Below are 25,399 nucleotides of genomic sequence, written 5' to 3'. Positions count from 1 at the left end.
AGGCATTCGATAAACTTGCCTTCCTAAGCCTAGGCATTGAGTATAAGAGTTGGGATATCATGTTGCAGCTGTAGGAAACATTTGTTAGACCGCATTAAGAGTATTGTGTACAGTTCTGGTCTCCACACTACAGGAAGGAGCAATGGAGAGAATGCAGAAGCTATTCACCAGGATGTTGTGAGAAATGGAGGGTTGTAGTTATAAGGAAAGATTGGATATGTAAGGTTTATTCTTACTGGAACATAAGAGGTTGAGGAGTGACCTTATAGAAGTTTATAAAACTGAGGGGAATGTGACAGGACAGGAGAGTCTAGAACAGAGAGCACAGTTTAAGGTGAGAGTAGAGAAATTTAAAGAAGATCTGAGGGATAAGTGTTTCACACAGAGGGTGGTGAATATCTGGAACGGGCTGCCAGAGGAGGTGATGGAAGCAATTACAGTGTTTAAAAGGTGATTTGGCAGGTACTTTGATAGGAAAGGAATGGAAGGATGTGGGCAAATGGGATTAGTTCAGATAGACATCTCAGTTGGCCGTTTCTCTGACCATGAAAGAAAATGATTGTTGTGTGTTTATACTGAGCTTCATGTACTGTGCAAGATTTACACTCCCCAGATTTAAGATTTATAGAACATACAACAGTAGAGTACTGGACAGGCCTTTTGGCCCGCGATTATGTGCCAATTTATACTTAATGTCCTCCTGTGTATTATCCATATCCCTCCATTCTCTTCATATTCATGTGTCTATTTAAAAGCCTTATAAACTCCACCAAACTGCCTGTTTCCACTACTATCCCAGTAACCTATTCCACCACTCCCTGCATAAAACAAAAAAAAACTTTCCCCTCACGTCGCTTTTAAACTCCACCCACTCCACCCCCCCCCCCCCCCCCCCCCCCCCCCCCCCCCCCCCCCAACCTTAAAAGCATGTCTTTTGGTGTTTGACATTTCTACCCTAGGGAGGAGATTCTGACTGTCTACCTTATCTATGCCTCTCATAATTTTGCAAACCTCTTATCAGGTCTCCCCTCAGCTTCTGACACTCCAGGGAGAACAACCCAAGTTTGTCCAATCTTTTCTTATAGCTCATACCCACTGATCCAGGCAGCATCCTGGTAAACCTCTTCTGTACCCTTTCCACAGTTTCCACAGTCTCCACATCCCCCCTACAAAGGGGTGACCAGAACTGCATGCAATACTCCCAAGCACAGTCTGACTAAAGTTTTATACAGCTGCAGCATGACTTCCTTGCTCTCATACTCAACACCCCTACTAATGAAGGCAAGCATGCAATACACCTTCTTTACCACCTTATCCACTTGCGTAGCCACTTTCAGTGAACTATGGACCTGGACCCCAAGATCCCTCTGTACCTTAATGCTATTAAGGGGCTCTAAAAATTTTCCCACCAAAACAATTCAAGAATTTGATAGAATGTCCTCCATTTATCTGGAAAAGTGCAATAACAACAAAGCCCAATACAGTACTGGACAAATCAACCCCCTAGATCGGCTGCTTGACACCCTAAACCTGAATTCTTCATTTCCACTGATGCTGTAGTATCTACCATCTACAAAAAAAAATGCTTCTTAAACAGCAGTCTCAAATGGACAACTCCACCAAATATCAGGATAAAGATCAAAAGGCATGGGGATGCCATCATCTGCGAGTTCCTTTTGAAACTATGTCACTGTTCTATTTCCATTGCTGGGTTAAACTTTTAGAATTCCTTAACCGTAGGAGGATTATCAGCACAAGGATCGCAGTGGTTCAAGAAGGAGTGGCTTACCATCACGAGAAGTAACGGATGGGAATTATGTGCTAGCCTTGCCCATAATGTCCTTGTGCTCTGAATCATTAAAAAAAAGTGTGACATCGGGGGGTTAGATAATTAGGGAAACTCTTCTTGTCACTGCAGTGAGTTCAAATATTCCACTTAGTAATAGATTACGTACAGGTGTTCGAGAGAATTATTTGACAATTTTTTCTATTATCTCTACTATGCACTTCATTTCTGATTCACATAGCCTGAGTGCCAATTGCATATTTTCCTGACTTCAGCTATAACATGTGATTGTTTTCTTGGGGGAGGGGGAAGCTGAAAGCAAGTTTCTGAAGTCTGGGTTGTTTCTGATGTTTAATGCAATGCATTGGTCATTTTTATTTTTAGAAATGGTTGTAGATCTAAATCAACTCCAGCTAAAATAGAAATGGAGTCTTTGTCATAAGTAAATAGAACTTGTACTAATGAAAAATTGAATTATTAGCAGAAGACAATGTGTTGAATTAATATTGTCTATCATCAATATCGAAGGTACCTGGGGTTTCAGTGTACTGATATGTAATATAAAATTAGAATCTGTTTAATTGTCATGTTGCTTTCTGGAAGGTAAATGTGTATTAGTGAGATAACAATAATGACTAATGTTGGATTGTCCTTGTCCAGGAAATAATGGTGGGTTCAGAGTATCAAGCTGAAATTCCATCTACTCTTTGCAAATATAAAGATGGAGATAAAGGTGAGAAATGTATTTTATGAATTTTGTATTATAAAATATTCAGGGCTCAAAAGATAATACTATCCAGGTGAATCCCAAATAAATGGGTAATTTTTTGTAATCATTATGATTTTGGATCCAAGGAGCTGCATGAATTGAGTGCATTGGAATAATATCAGCTTTGAGAATCCATGCACAGTTCTGCAGATACAATTGGCAGAGTTGGCATGGATATTGAAAGAAAAACCATGTTTAACAAATCTGTTAGTTTTATATAGCAGAATAGATAAACAGGCCCCATTGACTGTGGTGTGTTTCGACTTTCAAAAGGCCTTCAATATGGTACCACTGAAGAGGATACTAATCAGAATTTGACCATATGAAATTGGGGTTAAATACAGATTGAGAATTGTGTAATGGTCTGGCCTCCATAGCTAAGGAAGGATATGGTTGCAATAGACGTAGTGTAAAAAAGATTCACCAGATTGATTCTTGAGGTGACAGGTTGACCTGGGAGGAGCTATTAAGATGACTGGGCCTATATTCCCTATAGGTTAGAAGAATGAGAGGGGATCACATTGAAACAAGCAAAAGTCTCATTGAGCATACCAGGCTACATGCCAGGATGATGTACCCTTGTTGGGATGTCTAGAATCAGTGATTGTTATCTAAAGCTAACTGGTTGGTCATTCAGGACTGAGATGAAAAGAAATTTCTTTATTTCAAAAAAAATTAGAGGATATTTGCAGTTCTCCACCTGAGTTGCTGAATATTGAAGGCAGAGGTCATTCGATTTCTGTACATAATGGGAATTGAAGAATATAGAGTTAGTGCAGGAAATTGATGCCAAGGTAAAAGATCAACCATGATCTTATTGAACAGTGGAGCAGGTGTGTGCTATTTTTAATGTTTCCAATGCAAGGGCATGCCTAATTGCCCCAGAACTGAGTGTCAACTCCATCCACTTTCACTGGAGGTACAAAGGACTGCAGATGCTGGAATATCTAGATGGAAAAACACTATGGTGCTGGAGGAACTCAGCAGGCCAGGCAGCATCCGTGGAGAAAAGCAGGTGGTCAATGTTTCGGGTCAGGACCCTCTAGAAGAAGAATGCTACCTGGCCTGCTGAGTTCCTCTAGCATCATAGTGTTTTTCATCCATCCACTTTCACTGTGGCCTCTGCTTTTAGAATTATAGGTTGCAGAACATCAGGTCCAGAAGATTTGTTGGTTTTCTGGTATCTATTACTTTATAGCACTATTAATTACTTTTAGCTTCCACATTTATTGGGCTATTGGTTCACTGCTATATATGGAATGCTACTGTGAAAGCATAAAACACTCTTGTTTAATGGCCCAGACATTTCCTTATTCTATTTCACAATTTCTCCTAGGTAAATCTCTGAAAGATCCATGCTTACCTTCATTAAAAACTCATAAAATCTTTATTTTTATGTTATTACTAGTTTTATTCTCATGCGCAGTTCTTACCTTCTCATCAGCTTTTTGGTTATTGTGTGTCATCTTTTAAAATCTGCGCAAACCAGAGGCTTGTTACTTAATTTCACAATGTTAGAAGCTCGTTCTTTTAATCTAATATTCAATTTTCTTAGCCATAGGTAGAATACTTTTCCTGTGGAGCTTGTAATCTTTCAATGGAATGTATGTTTGATATTTTCCCAAATATTTATGTAAATGTCACACCTTGTGATTTAATTTCCCAATCTACCTTGGTCAGCTCACCATATCTATGTAATTAGTTTTAAGTTTAAGACTAAATTTGAATGTCATTGTTAAACTCAATGTGAAATTAAGATATCATAATCAACTTTTTTAATTACACAATACAAGATCTAAGATAGCTTATTCTCTGTCAGACCTAAAAACTCTAATATTGTTGTTCCTTATTTCTGCATATAATTGATTCTACTTTCTGATTCTCTGAGCCTAGAGAAGTCCTGACAGCTGCGGTTATCTCATCCCTTATTATCAAGGATACCTCTATTCCACCAATCTACTTTTTCATTCTTCCACAATTTGTTTAAAAAGCCACATGATCTAACTTATTCAGTTCCAAAATTTGTCTTTTTGCAATCATAGTAATTATCTGTTATCTATTTATTTATCTATCTTGTTATGAATGCATTTTGCAATGAGCTAAACTGCCTTTAATCTTGAGCTTTTACCATTTTTCCCTGCCTGAACCCAGTCCCTTCCAGGTACAATCTGCTTCCCCTTCCTCAAACCAGTACATAGCTGTTTAGGCTTAAGATTACTTCTGCTCTATTCTACTGGTCCTTGGTCTTCCTCAGCACAACTCCATTCTTAGTTTGGTCCATGTCATTGGTCCTTATGTGGTTGACAACAGGATCTTCCTACTCTTGAACTCTTCTCTAGCTGTGTGGGAATATCCTTAACCCTGGCACCATACAGGCAATTCACGGCCTTTAAAGATTTCTGACAGCTGCAGATGACAATTTCTTTCCCACTAACTGTCCAGTCCCCTTCCTCATTTCTTTCTACTCTACTCTCTTGAAAAGCCTCTGTACTATGGTGTTATCACATATGCTTTTTTATCAATCATACAAGAGGGAAATACTTTTTGCTTGTTGGACAGGGTTAATGACTGCAACATTGCATTCTGATTCTCCTTTTTGAATGAAATGCAGTCATACCCCTCTGTCCTTGGCCACTGATCAACTTCAGACTGTTATTTAACCAAACAATTGTGACTGCTTCTGGGATCAAACTGCTATTATAACTGTTCCCTTTGCTGATCCATCCCAATGTCTACAGCTCAGACTCCGGTTCACTGTGGATGTGGTTGCTCGAAACCTCACTGATCTCCACCAAAGCAGTTATAATGCATCATCTGGTCTGCCATCTGTAACAAATTTATTGTTTCTATAAATTCAATTAATTAATGTTTCTATTCTCATGATTATGAGTTTTTTAAACTAGTTTATTCACTAAAAGTAAATTAATCTATCCTATATATATTAAACTATTAGATTGTTGTAGGTTTTTGTCAAAAAAACTCATATGCACTAAGCACAGGCTGAAAATATGAATTTCTTGGAGGTTATATGAATCCTAGTTATTGGAAGCAGTTCATCATGTCCTGCATCCCAATTTGGGCTGCATCAGATCCCAAAGCTAAGATGTACTTCCTTTAAGTTCACACTGTGCAACCAGTCTAATTTCATCTCCTTGGTTCAGTATTGCTTTTTATCTGTTCACATTCCTATGAAGTGTCTTGGGACATTCTGCTATGTTAAAGGTGCTGCCTAGGTGGAAATTGCATATTTAAAATGTTCTTACAGCTTTTAAGTAATAATTTTCATAGTGGCATCTGTATTTTGAAAATAGAATTTATAAATTCTTATCACTAGTTCAATTATATGAAAAAATGATTTCTACATCTAGGATTTCCATTAATTTGTGGAATGAAGAACACATTTCTCATAAACTCTAGTTATTGAAAATATTATAGACCCGACAGATTGATTTATCTATCTGCAATCAGTAAGCAGGGAAACATTTCAGAATTTTGATATATGATGTGTCTGTATATATTCATGTTTCATTAAGAATTAAAGTTACTGTAACATGTATTTTATTTCTAGTCTATGAAAATGAAGACCAATTACTTTGGACTCCCTATTTGCTTCCTGAAAGTACAGTAAAGGAGTTCTTGCATGAAGTAGCTAAGAGATCTGCAGATGAGAAAGGTGTTGGTGGTATACCTGAAGGGACACATGTAAGGGACAATGAACAGGTGAATGTTTACTGAATGATATTTCATTAGAGATTTTTTTTGTTGCATAATCTCCTAAAATGTAATTCAAAGGGGATTGGAATAGTACCATTCCCAAATAAATGATGATAGTTAAAAGGGAGAAACACTGTTTGTCAGATTAGAACACTGGAAAGGTATGAAGTAGTTTGTTATTACATGATGATAAACCAGCAACAGCTAACATTTAAAGAGTTAATATAATTTCATAAATAATGAATATCCTTTTAGAGCAAAATTCTCAACAGAAAGTGGTTAATCATGTCTACCAAGAGAAGTTAAAGATCAAAGAAACAATAAACCTGACAATTGGGAATGTTTCAGAATTCAGCAAAGGAGGACCAATGGATTGATTTAAAAAAGAAAAGGCAAAGTAGAATACAAGAGGACTCTAGTGAGAAAGAACAGGTTATGTGAATGTACTGCAGAAAAATGTGAGGTCATCTACCTCAGTAGAAAAATTAGCAAAGAAATGTTTTTCTAAAAAAAAGTCAGAAGATTGAAAGGTACTGGTATTAAGAGGGACCTGCATGTCATTGTACATGAAGCACTTCAGAGTACTTCTATTTTCTCAATCCATTTTAGGCAGCGCAGCAACCTGGGTTCAGTCCTGACCTTGGATGTTGTATGTGTGGACTTTGCATGTTCTCCTTGTGACCACATCCTAAATAGTTTAGTGGGCCCTAATATAGATGGACAGCTGGAGAATTGGGGGAATTGTTGAGCATGTCCGAGAATAGGTTATGGGAGAATGGAACTGATGAGAATGTTCTGAGAACTGGTGTAGTTTTGATGGGTCAAATGGCTTTCTGTGCCATATATGGATTATCAAATTTACATGGATTATTAATGTTACGAGCAAAGGGGATTGAACTACTTTAAATATATACGAAAGAGAAGTTTCCTGATTTGTCTTTTAACCCAATGAGAAAGCAGTGCCAGATTTGGTTCTGTGAAAGGTGTTGCATTCTTGAGTGGGCTACGTTAGAACTGCAGTAATCATAATTCTAAGGGTAAAAGGCATGTAATAAATGTGAAAATAGAGGTAATTTCTGTAATGTTTAAGAAGCATACTTTTCCTAGGCGGATCAGATCCAAAGGTTGGCAAGTCAAATGGTAAATGAGGAATAGAGTGACATCACAATTTGGAATGTCTCGCTTATACCCTGCGAGGGAGAAAGATGGGGCATCTTGAGCTCCTACGATGAATAAACTGAGGCTAGACTGGAACTGAACAAGGAGGGTTATGAAAGATGTGGAAGAGTGATTTGGGTCCAAAACTCTTCATCAGACCTAGGAAAGAGTTGGTATTAAGTTTCAGAGAAGGTGAAGGAGGGATGAATAGGGCAAAGGGATTATCTCTGACAGTGTGATGCCAAGGTTACTGTGGGATAAGTTGTAGAGGTCATTTAGCCATGAATTAATGAGGGGCAGTTAGAGAGGAGAAAGTTAACAAAATGAGGGCAGTTAGAGAGCAAGAATGCAAATAAAGGAGCATTTGAAAAGTTGTGGAATGCAGGCTTATAGCATATGCCCTCTAGATCAGGCTATTTTAATGGAGAGAGAAAAATTGACCCAGCATTGTAGATAGATGACTTGCAGCAGAAATGGCCTTTTCTGATGTAGACAGAGAAAACAAATTACCTGAAGTTGCAAAATTCAGTACCGAGTCCAGAAGACTGCGTTGTACCCATATGGAAGACGAACTGCTGTTCATCAAACTTATGTTGGGCCATGTTACAACTTTGCAAGAGGCTACAGACAGAGGGATCATTATGGAGGTAGGATGGAGAATTAAAATAGCAGGCAGTAGTCTTCATTTTCTCTTTTTAACTGCTCCCATTAACCCATTGGCTGAATGACATCTTATCCTCAGGGCAACTTTGGCTTAATTCTATCAGAGATATTCCCTTCTAGGCTATCCATCCCTACCCAACTTCTCTGCAAGTTAAAATGAGCTTATTTTCTCTCTCCCCCAGTTTTTGACAAAAGGTCTTTTGACCTGACATGTTGACTCTATTTCTCTTTCCACAGATGCTGCCTGACCTGCTGAGTGTTTCCAGCATTTTCTTGTACTTAGTTTGATTTTCATTTCACGTTATTATAAACGCTGGGCTCTTATTATAGGAAGGAACCAAACTGAACATAGAAAGTGGAAGAAAAGTGGAAAAATTCAATAGGAGGAGCAAAGAGAATTCATTTTTATTCATTTACAGGGTGTCAGTGGCTAGACCAGCATTAATTATCAGGCATCAAACCTCTGAGATTACATTATCTAAGTAACATAAAAGGTAACATCAAAATCTTCCATAAATCTAAAAATAATAAAAGGGTTGCCAATTCAAATACGAGACTGAGATTGCAGATAAGGAAGTGAGTACTAGATGAATGCGCAAGTATTCTCTGAAATTATTAGAAAGTTTGGGACTGCAACTGTTAAAGAAGGAAACCTAAAGCAAAATAGTAGCCACTAAAGTCCTTTATTTACCTTGCATATAAGGAAAAGAGATAAAAGAAAATTATGATGGGCCCCAGTTTGATTCTATGGAAGAGAAGTTAATTGCATTGTACATTATTGGAAGTTTATGGAAAATGGCTGAATTTAATATCTGTTAATAATTTGATTCAGGTGCATTCCCAGCTATCGATCTTCTTCAGCTGGAACTGAAATTGTTTTGTATTTAGGTTTTAAGCTTTTTGCATGCTTTTGACAGGCACTCTATGAACTTCTAAAATGTAACTACGTTGTTAAAGAAGCACTTGGAAATTATCACTCAAACGTAAAGATTGCACAAGGTAAGAATATTAATACAATTTGAGTTTAAGAATACTCTGGTTGTGAACTTAAATAATTTTGGAATTTTTATTTGGAAATGTCACTTTTCACTATCCACAGATGATCGGTCGGCTTGGACAGAAGAGGAATGCAGAAACTTTGAACTTGCCCTTCGACTTTATGGCAAAGACTTTCACCTAATACAAGCCAATAAGGCAAGAAAGATGCACCCATTTTTGTTTAAACTTAATTTAATTTTAATTATTCAACTTTATGGTGGATTTGTATATAATCCTCTTGTCCTAATATTTAATTTCATGAACCTGGTGAAATATAGTTCTGTAATTTTTGTCATTTATTTGATGTTGAATAAAACCAATTACACTAGTACCCCAATTATCACCACCCCATGGAGCACTGATTTGTTATATTTCTCTTGGTTTCTTCATCATGCTTACTTTAGAAAAGATACCCACTTAAGCTGTGTGCAGCTATACTGATTGCTACAGTAAGGGTGCAGCCAATAAACACAGATGTGGAGCCTTTGCTGGGGACTGGCAGCACCAACTTCACGTGGTGACAAACCACCCAGGTCCTGTGATCTCTCTCATCGCCATCTATTGGATTTGATGGAAGCTGCTGTCCCTACCTCTCTGATTGGCTGCACAGCTTTTTCCAAGTCCTAACAAACTCAACAGCCAGCAAACACTTCAAAAGCTACCTTTGAGAAATGTCTGGGCAGGGAAAAGCTCTGTAGCCATACAAAGAGGGAAAAACAGCAGCTTCCATCACATTCAAGAGGAGGCAGCAGTCAGTCAACATATGATGTTGGTGCTGCCAGTCCCCAGCAGGGCCCACATACTCTGTACTGGCTATTGTTTACTCAAGCCTTCACAGGTAGCCTCTCCAAATCAAGCTGTAGGAAATTCATTGAAGTGAGAGTATCAGTGGATCCTGGCACAACAGTGTTCAGCAATGGGGTGGGCAAGGATTTAATGCACGTTTCCCAGCACAACCACAGGGAGGACAGGAATTTGTACCAGGTTCCCAGGACAGCACTGTTGCCTGTAATGTAACTGTATAATGAACCTTTTAGTAATGATTCCATTAGCACTCTCATTCCTGGGAATGCATCCTACTTGCTAAGTAGGTACCACTGTAGTAGAGACTGTTTTCTCAAGATTTGTTCCCATGAATTTTAATGTTGGTCTTGCCTGTGAACTTGGTCAATGACCAAGTTTATCATTGGAAAATACCCATATAATGAAACTCATTTGTTCTCTTGGAAACCTAATAAACTATGTAACCAGAAGAACAACCATGAAATTAGAAAGCAAAATAAACTGCAGGTGATAAAAATCTGAAATAAAAACACAAAATGCTGGAAATACTCAGCAGGTCCAGCAACATGTGTGGAGAGAGGTATTGAACTAATGTTTTGGGTCATTGACCTTTCATCAGAACTAGGAAAAGCTTAAAAAATCAAATATATTTTAAGCTGCAGGAATGGTGAAGGGTAGAAAGAACAAGGGGAATGTCTGTGATATTGTGCAGACCAAGAGAGAATGAATGACACACATGGCTCTGATTCCAGCTGGGGGAGGGTGATGAAGACTTTTTCCTCTCAGGGGATCTGTCTAGAGTAGATGTAAGTGGAAGATGACTCTCCTTGTTGCTCCATTTTTTATTTTGGAGAAGCTATAAGTTGAAGTAGGAACCTGAGAATTGCAAACTTGGGGTCTTTTTTTTTGTTTCACATGTAGATACACCTAGAAAATTACTTTGTACTTAAGGTACCTTAGCCTTTTGCCTCCAATCAAGGTATTTGATTCTATCTTTAGGTCAAGAATCGTTCTGTAGGGGAATGTGTGGCTTTCTACTATATGTGGAAGAAGTCTGAAAGATATGACTACTTTGCCCAGCAAACTAGATTTGGGAAGAAGAGGTACAATCTTCATCCTGGAGTTACGTAAGTAGATACAGTAAGTGACTAGATTACAGTGTGCAGGTAACAGCTGGAAGCTCTTACTGGGAGAGCAGACTAACAGTAGAGCTAGTTGTTGTTGAGGAACTCATTCATCTGCATCTTAACAATCCTGAAGCATTCTGACCATTTTAATTTTGCTAATTTTTTGTTTACCTTAAAGGAACTAAACTTTGACCAAGCATTTGAAACACTCAGTAGTTTCTAATTGTAACTTTTGAGTTTCATATTCTTCATTCCCCACAGCAGTAGTGAAAAAGCTGGTAGCTGCTCCATTCCTGTTCAGTCTCCCTGCAAGCTGTACTTACGTTTTGTATATCCAAGTCATTAATACGTATCCAAAGGAGCAGGAGTCCTAGTGCCAATCCCTGGGACATAACACTCTGTACCTCCATCCCTTTTGAAAAATGGCTCTTCTATCCTTTCATTCCTTTGGCCACTTTTGTACCTATGCTCACATTGTACATAACATTAAGTCAAACAATTTTGAATTTCAATAATTCTTTGAAGAGATAAATCAAAAGGCCAGATGTTTCTGTTTTAACAAATTCATGCTGTCTTTCACTTGTCAGCCTATGCGTTGGTAAATACTGATTTTGCTTCATGTTATGTCCTCGATTTTCTCGCCGCTGTCATGAAACTGGCTGGCCTCTATTTCAGGTTTATCCTCTTCCTGTCTTCAAGCTGTGTAACACTTACAATCCTCCATGCATGCAAAACTACCCCATATCCAACAAGAGTGGCAGATTGTGGTTCAGCCTCTATATTTTCTGCCATTCCTTCAATAACTTAGGAAAAATCCTCATCAGGCTGACTTTTCCATGTTGAGGACTGCCTAGCTTTTAGTGCACCAAGCAGAACTAAGTACTAGCTCAGGATTAGGTGTCTGGGATAATTTGATTTTAAACAGCTGAAAAAGTTAGTTTAGTCTTGCCATAAGTTCTCTCTTTCTTTTGAAAATGCGGGAGCAAGTTCAGTTCTGCAGAAGTTTTTTTTCTTACATTGATGACGTTTTGTTTATGTCATAGCTTAGGCACGGGACCAATGTGTGACTACTTGCATGAATCCACACTAACTAGTCCAATATGGTCCAATGTGCATGCAATGAACTTCATTATATACTGTATTTGCATAGTTAGTCGTTGTTGTGGTACTTCATCAACAATGTGTACCTGTTGTTGTGATAAATAGAGAAATCTGCATCTCTTCCTTGGCTGCATATGCTAGGTTCCAGTACCAAAACGGTTGTCACTTCAGTTGACTGGAGTAAATTTCCATCAATACCTTAAATACCTAATGTGCCTTGTATGTCTTAATGATTTGGAGCTCCTTGCTGCAGAATGTCCATCAGTATTGAAATAGTGGTGTGTAGGCCATATATTAGTAGCCTTCCTTCCAGTATTGAAATAAAAACAAAATGTTGAGTGCAGCATGTTGTATTATAATTGATGATATGAAGTCAAATACTGTGTTGTTGTTGCGGACTGAAATATTTCAGAACCGCCATATTGCCTGGTATAAAGTCCAGTGTTGCACTTGCTGATGAATCACAAGCTGCTGTGTATTCATATTTAGAATATCTTCTGTGGGAGGTGAATTGTTTCATTTCCTCTCAAATGTTGTCCATTGAGCTTTCCTCCTGATAATAACTTAAGCTGGGGGATCTGATTACCAGATAGCATGTCTCAGTGACATTTTAAATAGGCTTAGACAGTGAATGTTGTGCTATTTAACCACTGTGAATGTCACAGCTGAAAGGTATTTACCCAAGGCTATTCATGCATGTATTTTAGGAAGCTTCCTAGGTCAGAGGTTCTTAAGTTTTTCTATGTCAGTGTCCAAAAACAATATCTCACCACCTTCTCAAAATTTATCTTCTGACACTAATACACACCTGAGCTCTGACTGTTCATCTTCCTCCTCCAGCATGTTCTGCAGCCTCTCAGTGATATCCTTGACTATGACAGTTTCTTGTAATTCTATTGAATCATAGAAAAAATGGTCCATCATACCTGTATGGGATGAGAAAGCTAATTTTGGACCCAATTTGCTACCCTCCCTGACATTTACTTACTTGACCAGTCTGCCATGTGGGACCTTGTCAAAAGTCGATGTAGAGTGCATTAAATACACTGCCCAGATCAACCTTCCTGGTTATCTCCTCAACAAATTCAATCAAGTTGGTTTGACACAATCTTCCCCTAACAAATTAATGCTAATAAATCTGTGCAAAGAATAGACCAATTTCATTACTAAAAAGACATTACAGTATTTAATCCAAAAATATTTACTATTTTGTATTGCATTAACTATAGAATGAAATAACTACAGAAATTAATGAAAACTTCTAGTTCAATTACTCTGAATTTTGTACTCCATTATGGAATTGATAGTCTTAAATTTGTATTTTGGTAAGTTAGCATTCAAACTTAATCTTCTGAAATATTATTGCATGTTTACTTTCTTCCTTGCCCCAATTATGTTTGAGTCTTCAGTTTTTGGAAGACTATCTACCTTGGGCTTATAGAGCTTGAGATTATGATAAGAGCCACCAGCAGACTACTGAGTTTAGTAATATCATTGAAAGGAAAAAGATCTTTCAAACGCAAATGTTTTTCCTCTTTTATTTTTTCCTATATACAGATTTTGCAAAATCTATTGAAATAATTTTGGGATTTCAACACTCACAAAATAGAGCTTGGGAAGCTGTCCAGTGAGCAGCTGAAAATCCTGTATGTGGCTGGATAGGTGTCTGGCGGCCATGTTCACGAGGTACTATGAACAGCCCAGAAAGCACACCAGGACTGACCTCTTAGTGCAACACCAAGACTCCTTAATGTTTGCAGCTTCCCACCCCCCACACACCGAGAGATCATAACAAAGTGCAAGTACAGCTTAAAGGATTGCAAGCCACCATGGCAGTAAAGATTACCAAAACTGTACCTACCTAATTTACTTTTGTATTATTCAATATTTCTGCATATTTTGCATTTTATTTTAACCTTATTGCTGATGTTTTCCTCTAATCTGTCTAATCTTTCTGACTCTGTCCACTGGAATTTTGATTCAGAAGATTACATCTATTTATGCTGAGAATCCAATTGTGTATTTTGATCCTGGTTGATTGCTTGATGGCAGCTAAAAATATTTTTTGTATTAGGGAATTATATAGCATAAGATTGACAAACTTGTCAACTCCTTTCTCAATAAATAACCAATAATTAAAGTAATCTAGCGTTTTCTCCCCTCCAGTCTTTCTTTTTAAAGTAGTTGTTTCTTCCATGCCCAACATTTTGCATAGAACAAATTAACTACTAAACCAGTTCTGCCTTGCTTTTTGTCAGCTAGCCAGTATAATTTTTGAGAATTTGTATTGTCTATTCCTGGTCCAACTGTTTTTTATATGTGGAGTGAAACAGCTGTTTTCTACCATATGTGGAAGGTTTCCTAGCTTTCCTAGAATAGTAACTTTAGTTGAATTTAAGCTTTCAAATATGGTACCTTAGTTATTCACAACTGTTTTCATGTTTGGTCTTTAACACCATTGGTTTATCTGGATATTCTATGCAAAATATAATTTGGTAAAATAATAGTATTTTTACAATTTGTGCATTAAAGTCACAAACAGACCTTTGCATGGATAGGTGTCATAAAACACAGCACAAATACTGTACAAGTAAGTAATTATTTGCTAAGAGTATTTTCCACTATGCAAGAGCTTTAAATATGATATGTGAGTTGGCAGAGCCACTTATTCATATTTGTATTTAAGCATTTTATTATACAATAATTTAACTTCAAAACTTTTCTTTTTAAGGGATTACATGGATCGCCTGGTAGATGAGGCTGAGATGGGAATGTTAAGTCGATCAATACATTCTCCATCTATTTGTTCTTCTGTCAGTAGACCTGAACCAATATCTGATCAACATAGTCTAATGAGCTCCGGACATGAGTTTTCTGGTAAGAAATTTGATATAATTTTCAAGCAATGGTTATTATCTAAGGAATCAATATACTTGAAGATGCAAACATTTGAACTTTAATGATGAAAATAAGTTTTACACTGATAGAGCTGATGTCCAAGCTTTCACCTTTGTGGCACAAAGATGCATAACATTGTGCTTCAAGCAATGACACTTCTATTAATCTGTATATGTCTAAATTTTATGCAACGCTAAGGCATCGTGAGTAAGAATTTTCCCATTCGTGACCGCCCATTCCAATTCCCCAGGCTCTTAAAGTAAGAAATCTATGTCAGTAGAGGACTGATGTTGTTTGGGCCTGGATAACTGGATTCCAAGAACTGTTCTTATTGATGGAAGGATCAAGAACTGAGGCATGTAAAAGAACCAAAAGTGACATGAGGAAAATCTTTATGATTCAGGTCTGGAATGGATAATGGTGGGAGCAGATTCAACTGAACTATTCAAAAGGGAGATGAATAAGTAGCTAAAAGGAAAGAATTTGCAGAACCAGGGGTAGAAGGCAGAGGAGTGGGTCTTGCTGGAAGCTTATACATAGAGCTGTTATGAAGGGGACTGGCCAAATGGCCTCCTTGTACCATCATCATTAACTCACTAACTTGCATATAAATTTATTTGTTTTCAAATAACATTTGCTGCAGTTTATTTCAACCCACGGTAGTGTAGCAGTTAGCGTAACACTTTACAGCGCCAGCGACCCAGGTTCAATTCCGGCCACTGTCTGTAAGGAGTTTGTACATTCTCCCCATGTCTTCATGGGTTTCCTCCGGGTACTCCGGTTTCCTCCCACATTCCAAAGATGTACAGGTTAGGAAGTTGTGGGCATGCTGTGTTGGCGCTGGAAGCGTGGCGACACTTGCGGGCTGCCCCCAGAACACTACGCAAAAAGATGCATTTCACTGTGTGTTTCGATGTACATGTGACTAATAAAGGTATCTTATAAATAACTAAGTGTTTCAGTATACGTCACTATAAATGGAGCCTAAATCTAAACATGCAGTCAGAACCCCCACCGTTAAAGAATGTGATAGGAAATGGAATTTTGAAACATTGTTTCTTTAAAGTAATAGTATTATTGAAGTGGAATATTAGAAAAGGTGATTCAACATTAAACATAAAACTATATTGCAAGCGATGCCATGGAATAATTATTTAAAAGTTCAACTGTGTGTAAAGGAAAGTGGTCATAAGCTTATGAATATAAATAACTGAAACAACTTAAAAATCCAAGAATTTTGCAAGTTTGCCTCAATCAATCACTAAACCAGTGGTAGGAAGCAAGCAGGGCATGGGATTTAATCACTTCGTTGTTGCTTCCTTCAATGCTCTTTTAGTATATTTTTGACATACCTAAAAATGCAATAACAAAAGCTGCTGGAGGCTTTTAAGTAATCAAATTAACCTTTATGTTTACAATACTTTAAGGCAGTGCATAATGCTGACATAAGTAACTTTTCATCTTGTGCATATTTTTCCATGGTGAATTCCATGGATTAGGTGTACAAGTTGTAAGCTACCGTCACGTAGAAAATATTAAATTGAAGGCTGGGAAACCTGTTGTCATTTTTAATGTATTGGAGGCCTTAACATCTCAGTACATTTATTCATGACTTGGCTAATGCAATAGAGGACCATTTATCCAGGTTTGCCATTGTAAATAGTATTGATATAGGAAGCAATGTAGATTGAAACATAAAATTCCAGATACAATGCATTTTATCCATTTGGACCAAAATCATGAGGGGCATAGATATAGAGAGCAGGGCAGGGGAGTATTATACAAGAAGGCACAGTTTTAAGGTGAGAGGGGAGATACTTAAAGGAGATCTGAGGGGTAAGCTTTTCACACACACGGTGGTGAATATTTGAAAGGGGCTGCCAGAAAAATTAATGGAGGTAGATGCATTTACAACATTTAAAGGGCATTTGGACAGGTACCATGGTTAGGAAAGGCATTGCGGGATACAGGCCTAATGTAATCAAATAGGATTAGTATAGATAGGCATCACAGTCAGTATGGTCGAAGTGGGCCATAAGGGCCCATTTCTGTGCTCCGTTTCTATGAAATGCACTAGTCCAATCTCCTACAGTTGCAAGGCAATGTGCTGTTAGAATGGGAGTAGGTGTTGGCAGAGAAGTAAGGGTGAGCCAGAAATTTCGGAATGCTGAAAGGGGAGAGGAAGATGTTTGGTACTGACATAACGTTGAAGGTGGTGGAAATTACAGAGAGTGAATGTAAAGATTGATGGGGTGGAAGTGGGGAGGAAGACAACTCTATCCATCTTCTGCATGGGAGGGGAGGAGTAAAAGCAGAAGAGTGGGAAATGAAATAGACACAGATGAGAGCAATGTCAACTATTGTGGAAAGGAAACTATGTTTAAGGAAACTAAAGATATTTTGAAAGCATTGCCATCGGAATGGGTACATAGGTGCTGGAGGAAAAAGAGAAAGGAATGGAGTCCTTATCAGAAATAGGATTAGAGAATTGTAGTTGTGAGAGTCCATTATAATGGATATTGTTCGCTGACCTATTTCAAGATGGACCGAGAGAAGTTGAAGAGTTCTGTTTTTGGGTCCTCATGCTGTTCAAACAAAGTTCAACATAGGCTCAAGATACAACATCTCATCTTGTGACTGGGCACGTTAGTACCCTCAGGACTCAATGTTGAATTCAGCAATTTCAGATAACCAACCTTCCCAGTTTGAATCAGAACTGGCAAGTTCTAATGAAAGGTCATTACCTGGAACATTAACCCTTCTCTCACCGCTGATGCTGCTTGACCTGCTGAATAATTCTAGCACTTAGCTTCTATTTCATTTTTATAGCATCTGCAGTGTATTGTTTCTTCATTATTTTGAATTTCACAGTAATAGCAATTTTTTGTTTTCTCTCTTGTATTCTGTTTTCATTCATCTCCTCCTACACATCTCTTCCTAGGTCATGAGGAGTGCAAGATATATTAATAATACATTAATTTGCACTTTATCTTTCTAAAGTGGTCTTGCTTTGCAACTTAATTTGCTCATTCCTTCTCCTTTTCCTGAGTTTCCTCGAACCTTTTGTGTCCACTTGGGACAGCAGGTAGGATCTTGGTTTAATGGCACCTCCCTGAATACCGCACTAAACTACCAGGCCAGATTCAGTGCTGAAATCTATAGTGTGAGTTGACATTGCATCCTCCTAACTGAGCAGTCAGCTGGACTGACTCTGGAAAGGAATATAATGGTTACATTTATGTAAAGTATGCAAAAATTAATTTACCTTTGCAATTATATGAACTAACATCTAAAATGTACAGTGTGCCTCCTAAGAATGTAACTTAAACATATTGGTGGTAATATCTGCTCTACTTTGTATTTATCCTTGCATTTAATAACTGCTTGGTCATAAGTCCCCGAATTAATGTAAATATGGCAAATAAAAATCAACAGTGATCTCATTGTTAGGTTGTATTCAATTATTTATCCTTCTAAATGAAGCAAGATATAAATGTTTCAGTCATCTTTGTGTGAATTAAAATGATTTGTGAAGATATCTTAGATACAGTTATAAACTTGAAAGAATGATATTTTACTTTTCTCTTTTTCAGCACTGACCAGCGTTAGTACAACATGCAACGCTGCAGATGTAAACTGCTTGGATTCCTATAATTTTCCTCCAGTGGAGAGTTTACACACAAAGGGACCAACTACCCATGTGCCTGCTTTAATAGACGAGTCACTTGGTTTGCCTACAAATGGTGACACAGACTGTCTAAATTTATTCGAGACTGGATTCTACCATTCTGATTTAAACCAGATAAGCATGTGCAACAACGAATCTGAAAGACCGGCAAAGAGATTGAAAATGGGGATCTCTGTTCAAGAATCTTTCATCAATGACGTTTCTGTAAATAACCTGGATGTGGATTTTGAGAATCACACACACATCACTAGTGCCAAAATGTCTGTTTCTGTTGCAGATTTTAGCAACTTGCCTAGTAATGAAGCAAATGGCTTCATTAATCCCTGTGCACTACACCAGCATACAGCTCTCCAATCAGAGTGACTCCTCAATTGGAACTTCTTTATGAAATGGTGGTATGCAGTAACGTTGAGCTTGGTGGATGAGCCATCGAGATTGTTCAGTCATTCACTGGAAGTTTGAATTTTTTTACTATGACATCAGTGATGTCTTTTTACCTATAGAACTTTAATCTTGATTTCTCAAGAGTTAAATAGCCATTTATTTTCAATCCCTAGTAACATAGAAATTTGAGAGATTATGTTCACATAGCAGAGTTGGGGACTTAAAATTGAACTTTATGACACAGTCCTGAACTCTCATGCTGTTGCATCTCCTTTGTAGCCTGTAGATTAAGGAACCATTTCACCCCGATGCCACCCTTGGGAATCTGAAACAATAGAAATGGCTTCCATGAATGCGCACTACTGTCACAGTAGTGGGTATAGAGGAATACTAATGTTTACAGGTACCTGGCCTTGTCCCTGGCTAATGTAGCATTTTGGAAGTGAACTGTGCACATCAGTGCAATGACCTGCATGAACAGAGCCTTCTCATCCATTCACTTAAAACAGAGCACTTCAGTTTACGGTGCCATGAGCGCATCCTTTGGAAGAAAATTGATGGATGAAGTACAAGTGGGAGGAAGCCTACAAACTTGCAAGTGTTGGGCATGGCTGCCATCTGTAAACGGGTTGGAACTACTGCCAGATTTCTGTGCTTAGAAACTTTTCAAGCTTTTATTGATTAGATTAAATATTGAATTTTGTGATAATTGTATATTGGTTTTTTTAAAAAAAAGACTTTAAAGATTGTATTATAGTGTATCTCAAACTGCGCAGTGCATTATATATCTTATGAGATTTCCTGGGGCAGCTGAAATCGTCTCGACACAACTTGGGACATGCCACTTCTAATCACAATTCTGTTAGACAATTAAGCCATCTTGCAGCAGTTCATTGTGTTTTGTATCCTACAATCTGTCCATGCCTAACAGTGTAATACAGTGAAACCTTGAACCAAACTGAAGCTAACTATTTTGTAATATATTTCAAAATTTTAGTCTGCTGTAAACTTCACAATTTCTCAAAGTAAAAGTTTGCAATAAAGCATTTGTTGGACTGAAACAAGAAAATTGAATTTTAGATTATAGTAACTATTTGATTAGGTGTACCTAGTATCCATTTTACACAGCAGGAAGTAAAATGGTGCTTTTACCTGTAAATTGTTGTTGATTATGATCAAGTTCTGATCAAGAAACTTTGGAAATTCCCTACTTGGCTTAGTATTAGAAAATACTTAGAATCCTGAAAGATAAGTGTCCATTGAACCTATTTATAGTATGTTTAGTGTTATGTATTTCATTTTGTAATTTTTACATTATGTTCATTGCTTTGCTTCCTAGTTTCTAATTGACGATATAGGTCATTAATATTTGAATTTAAATTTCATTGTTGGGCATCTGCTAACAATGTAGTTATTAGGCCCTGCTGAGGATTTATTCTTACATTATTGCTATTTTAAAATTACAAGATCTTACTATACTACATTTGAGAAAGATTTTTATTGTTTTTGCAAGTGATTTGAAAGTGTGAAGAAGATTAATTTGCTGGGATACACAACATGATGAACTGCTTTTGTATACTGTAAATATTTACATTCTGTCTGGAGAATCTATCTTCACCCTTGCCCCCATATTTGCACAATCCCTTAAAATTCAGTGCAGAATTTTTACACAAATACTGCCATTTTAAATGCGCAAGAGTGAATACTGTGGTTTGAGAGACTGAGTTGATTTACTATGTAGATGAGTATGACTGTACAGCCATACTATGATCTTTCAGTTTTTAATACAGGAATCTTGTATGGTAGACGAAGCTTTAGGTTCTGAGACAGTACAGAGTGGCATAAAGGTACAAGACACAGAAGTAACGGGTAGCCTTGGCTCTTGCCAGTATTGCGTGGAATTGTGATTCATGTCATCAGCTTGTAGCTTGTGTTTATGTGCTGATCTATGCATTTGTCTTCTGTGGGATTTTTCTTTCTAATGTTAACTGAACCCAGTCCTGTACTTGTGGAAATGCTATACATATCCCTTCATTTATGTATTTGAGCGTGATTGGATTTGCAAAGGCTAGTCTGTAGTAATGTTCACACAGATTTGACTGATCACTTGCATCAGTTGCACTTTTTGAAATTTTAAAACCATTCCTAGTGCATTATAAATACAGAAATTAACTATGCATTCAGACTTTGTAAGGTTCCCTTGGCAAACAGTAGTGTGTGATTTTTATTACAGGGTTTAATTTAAAATTTCCTATAACTGATTTGCTTGTGATTTAAAAAAAATAAAATCCTTATTGGTATGTATTCTCTTGCCAGTTACATTGATTAACTCTTCTGACTGAATAATAGTTTATTTAAAAGCATTTAGTCTGAAATTTAAACTGTTTAACCTTTTGTTTGGGATTAGTGTTATTTACTTGATACAATGTTGAAATATTTTGAAATGTGTTTGGCGTGTAGAAAAAATGCTCTTCATCTTGCACGCTAAACAAAGATTGAAATATGTATGATACTCAACCAAAACTTAAACCAAATTCTTAATGGGAACTGATATTTTAGAATTTTGTAAATTTCCTTTTTTATGTTCATATTAAACAGGGCAATAATTTGAGAGAATGTAATTATGTAGAATTTATGCATCTAGTAAACTACTTTTCCTAAGTTTAAGTTTAAAGTGTCATGAAATGATGCTTGCTTCTTTCTAAATGAGAATCTCATCATTTAACCACTGGGATTTAGAAGATTTGCTGTGTATTGTCAAGCTATGTTGACTGCTGGCCAAAGATGATTGTCTTTCCTTTCCATTTTGAAAAGTCTGTTCATATACTAATACATTTAGAACTGTAACTGGTGCTGTGGTGAATATGGCAATACTTCACCAAAACAGAGACAATGTTTTCTCACTAGTCTAAATGATTAGTTTCCTAATATAAACTGATCCATTTACTTGAAGGTTTTACTTGTTTGATGGCTGAAGAATATTAAGAATAATTAGGTCATTTAAAATACTGCAGGTTTTTCTTCTTGGCTGAAGATAAATATCTGTAGTGAAAAACATCTCCCAATTGTTGAATTTAATTATACTTTATCCAAAGTCTGTAGTATGAATTGAAATTGCTTATTGAAGGTAAAATAGTGATAAGTTGAACTAACTGTAATTGTATACAGAAATTTGAAAAGTTGAAACATTGCAGAAGAGGGAGTTTGTACAATGTTTGTGAAGAATTAAAGCAATGTGGTATTGATGATCAATATAGACATGCTACTTAAAATGCTTCTAATAAAAGTACTAGCAATACTGTCCTGAAGAATTGGTGCTACAGCTCCTCTTCAACTGTACTGTTGCAGTTAGTAATAGAGCTGCCAGTGGGGGGAAAAAAATGGGTTAATTGGTGACAATCAAGACAGCATTCAGTTTTGAAGATATACAAGAGGAAAGCTCTAACGTTGTGTTTCGTTTTAATATTTGTATATAAATACTGAAGGTTTTTGTTCAGCATTATTTTGTACTTCTGTTGTACCTTGATGTGTGGTGTACACCATTCCAGAAATAAAAAGTCTGGAAGTCTCATCTTTATTTTGATTAAGTATAACTTTTAAAGTTGATGTGAAAGTACATTGTTCTTGAATTCACCCAGGGCACAAGATATTATGCCCTAAACCATCTATACAAAGCCCAGTGAAAAATTTGCAACACTCAAATACTATTCGGGAAAGACCACCCCCCCCCATGTGATTGTTAACAATTGTTTCTGATCTGTGTAAACGCACAACAGAAAAATATGCCTGATCTATCTGAAAATAGGAAATTCTATTGAGCACTAAAGTTCACTCATATATTCCAAGGTGGCAGATGCCTATGAGGACAAAGAGTTTCATTGGAATTGAGTATCTTATTTCCTGAGCAGGGAGATTCAACATTTTACTTTTATAGTCAGTTTTTAACATGTTAAAGGTATGAGTGTATAGATGATTTTTTAAAATTATCCTGTTACAAACATTAGTGGGTAATGAGTATATTTACTTTGTGTAGCAAAAGGCAAGAGGTATGTTTTCAATGTCTGAATGGAGATTTTAAAAAAAGTTTTACTTGTAGTAATATCATCGGTGATGCTATTTTAAGAAAAAGCAAAATACACCAGTGTGAATGCCTTTGAACCCATCATTTGGCTACTCTGCATTACTGAATTTAGGTTCTTAACTCCATTTTGGCAGTCAATAACCCCTTGGGAAAGGTTTTTTTTGAGCATTTTCTCAGTAGCTGACATTAGTTATCCTTAAACCTCAAAAATATGACAAAATGGCTCTCCAGAATAAGAGCTCTCATATTAGAATTTTAAAAAAACGGGTCTGCTTAAGGATAGAGTATTTTATGTTTGGAACACCATCAAAATGCAATCTAGATTCTCTAGTACTGACACATTTCTAATGCCTTCTATTGCCTATCTATGACAAGTGTTCCCTATTTTGTGATGAAAGCCATTTCAACACCAACTATTAATGTGCATAATAGGTCTCTTCATTCTGATTCATTATGCCTGATCATTTAGGAATCTAAAAGCCAAACTGCTTGAGATGAACTTGGCAACAAGAAGGCATTCAGGCAACAAAGAATCTGCTGAAGGCTCATTAAAACCAGCAGTAAAATGTAATGCTGTAGTTGGAAAACATTTCACTTGTGTTTTTTTTGTGTTACCAGCCAGCTGCTGGCTGGGTTTCTCTTGGTCAGGACTTGTCACGTAATCACCTCACAGATACCAGTGTCATGCCAAAAATTATTCAGTTTTCAAACTTAGTACAGCAATCCTTTTTCTTTGAAAGTTGCATCTCGTGCTTGGTTGAGAGAATACTTTGTATTATAAATCTGGTCCCCAAAATGTATTCTATTGTTTGGGTCACCAAGCTTATTGTGATATCCTAAATGATGAAGTGATTGTCCTGATTATCTGTGGGGTGCCAAAACTGGAGGGCAGAAACAGGGTGCCCAAACATAACTTTAGAAGTTTTGAACAGATCCCCATTAAATTATTCCACCCTGGTTTCAGAGGAGTATATTTGGTTTAGTTATTGTTCAGATGGTCAACACTTTGGATATGCCAAAGCAATTTACCAAAAGAAAGATTGCTTTTAATGCAACCAATGTTTTAGGAACCAAAGGAAGTTTTAGAGTCTGATGCTGGGAATACATTTTCGTAAGATTCAAGTAACTATTGATGTGGGGGCAATGTTAAATTGAGATCTTTTCATGCCATTGTGCTGGCTAAATTTGAACTGGAAATTGAAAATAGGAATAAAGCAAAAACAAAAGATGTTTCAGAGAGTGAGGTTGCAGGTAGATTTGTCGGCTAAGCGTCAAAAATTCAAGGCTGTAGGCAGCTTTGACCTGCCTATTTGATATGTTTTCCTGTCTGAGAAGTTCCTAAGAGAACACCTGAGTATCTTTAATCAAATGCTGGGCTCCACCATCTTTGGGGTGCTGAAACTGGAGGGCAGAAGCAGGGTCCCTAAACATGGGAGCTGAGAGAGGAATGCCCACTCGAATGCCAAAATAGGAGGGCATTTTCACTTAATGACCTCTACCACCAGCAATTAGATGCAACAGCTGCTTGGCCTGTGTGCAACCTGATGCTGTACCTTCACCAACTTGGCACCTTTTGGGCATGAGGTTACAAATTATGATGGACAATTTTGGCTGCAGGCCCACAATGCTCAATGATTATCAGCTTGAACAGCTGGGTCTTTTAGCATTTAGCACTATGGTAGTGCAGAGCCATCTCAGCAAAAGCATGCATTGATTTACCATCATCTTCAATGTACCAGCACAGCCTTTGGTTGATAGAGGAAAAGGATATTTGAAGATCAAGACCTCAGGCTAGGTACAAAACTCGTGGTCCAATGGGCTGTAATGATCCCTGCTTCTGAGAGCTGGACTACCTAGAGCAGGCAGCTAAACACACTGGAAAAATACCACCAATGCTGTCTCTGCAAAATCCTCCAAATTCATTGGAAGAATAAGCAAAGAAAATTGAAGATTGCTTAAGAAGTCCCACACAACATGATGGTGAGAGGAGTCAGTGCAGGCTTGACCAGGTATGAACAATAGATTCCCTTTCCTCAAGAACATTAATGAAGTTGGTTGGTTTTCACTACAATCAGGGACACCATACTTCTTCTTACACACTAAATGAACTGAATTTAAATTCCCCAGATCATTTGTCCAATAACATGACCACAATGTTATCAGGAGAGAGAGATTGAGGTTCTTGGATCGCTGGGATCTCTTTGGGGGC

General features: G+C 37.2%; 1 protein-coding gene across 6 annotated transcripts in view; it reads left to right on the top strand.

Moving 5' to 3' along the window:
* The window catches only part of LOC127586679 (mesoderm induction early response protein 3-like), a 43,799-nt gene extending 20,750 nt beyond the window's left edge, over positions 1–23,049 (top strand). For all 6 annotated transcript variants that reach the window (XM_052044823.1, XM_052044805.1, XM_052044832.1 and 3 more), the window contains 7 exons: positions 2,447–2,519; positions 6,124–6,275; positions 9,008–9,089; positions 9,190–9,284; positions 10,911–11,038; positions 14,871–15,016; positions 18,631–23,049. In XM_052044823.1, the coding sequence (XP_051900783.1) occupies positions 2,447–2,519; positions 6,124–6,275; positions 9,008–9,089; positions 9,190–9,284; positions 10,911–11,038; positions 14,871–15,016; positions 18,631–19,088 (1,134 nt within the window). In that variant the 3' untranslated portion in view covers positions 19,089–23,049. The remainder of the gene's footprint in view (positions 1–2,446; positions 2,520–6,123; positions 6,276–9,007; positions 9,090–9,189; positions 9,285–10,910; positions 11,039–14,870; positions 15,017–18,630) is intronic.
* The last annotated feature ends 2,350 nt before the right edge of the window (positions 23,050–25,399 follow it).

This window comes from Pristis pectinata, chromosome 2 (genome assembly GCF_009764475.1).
Source record: "Pristis pectinata isolate sPriPec2 chromosome 2, sPriPec2.1.pri, whole genome shotgun sequence".
NCBI classification, from domain to species: Eukaryota; Metazoa; Chordata; class Chondrichthyes; order Rhinopristiformes; family Pristidae; genus Pristis; species Pristis pectinata.
This window is presented reverse-complemented; position numbering and strand designations above follow the sequence as displayed.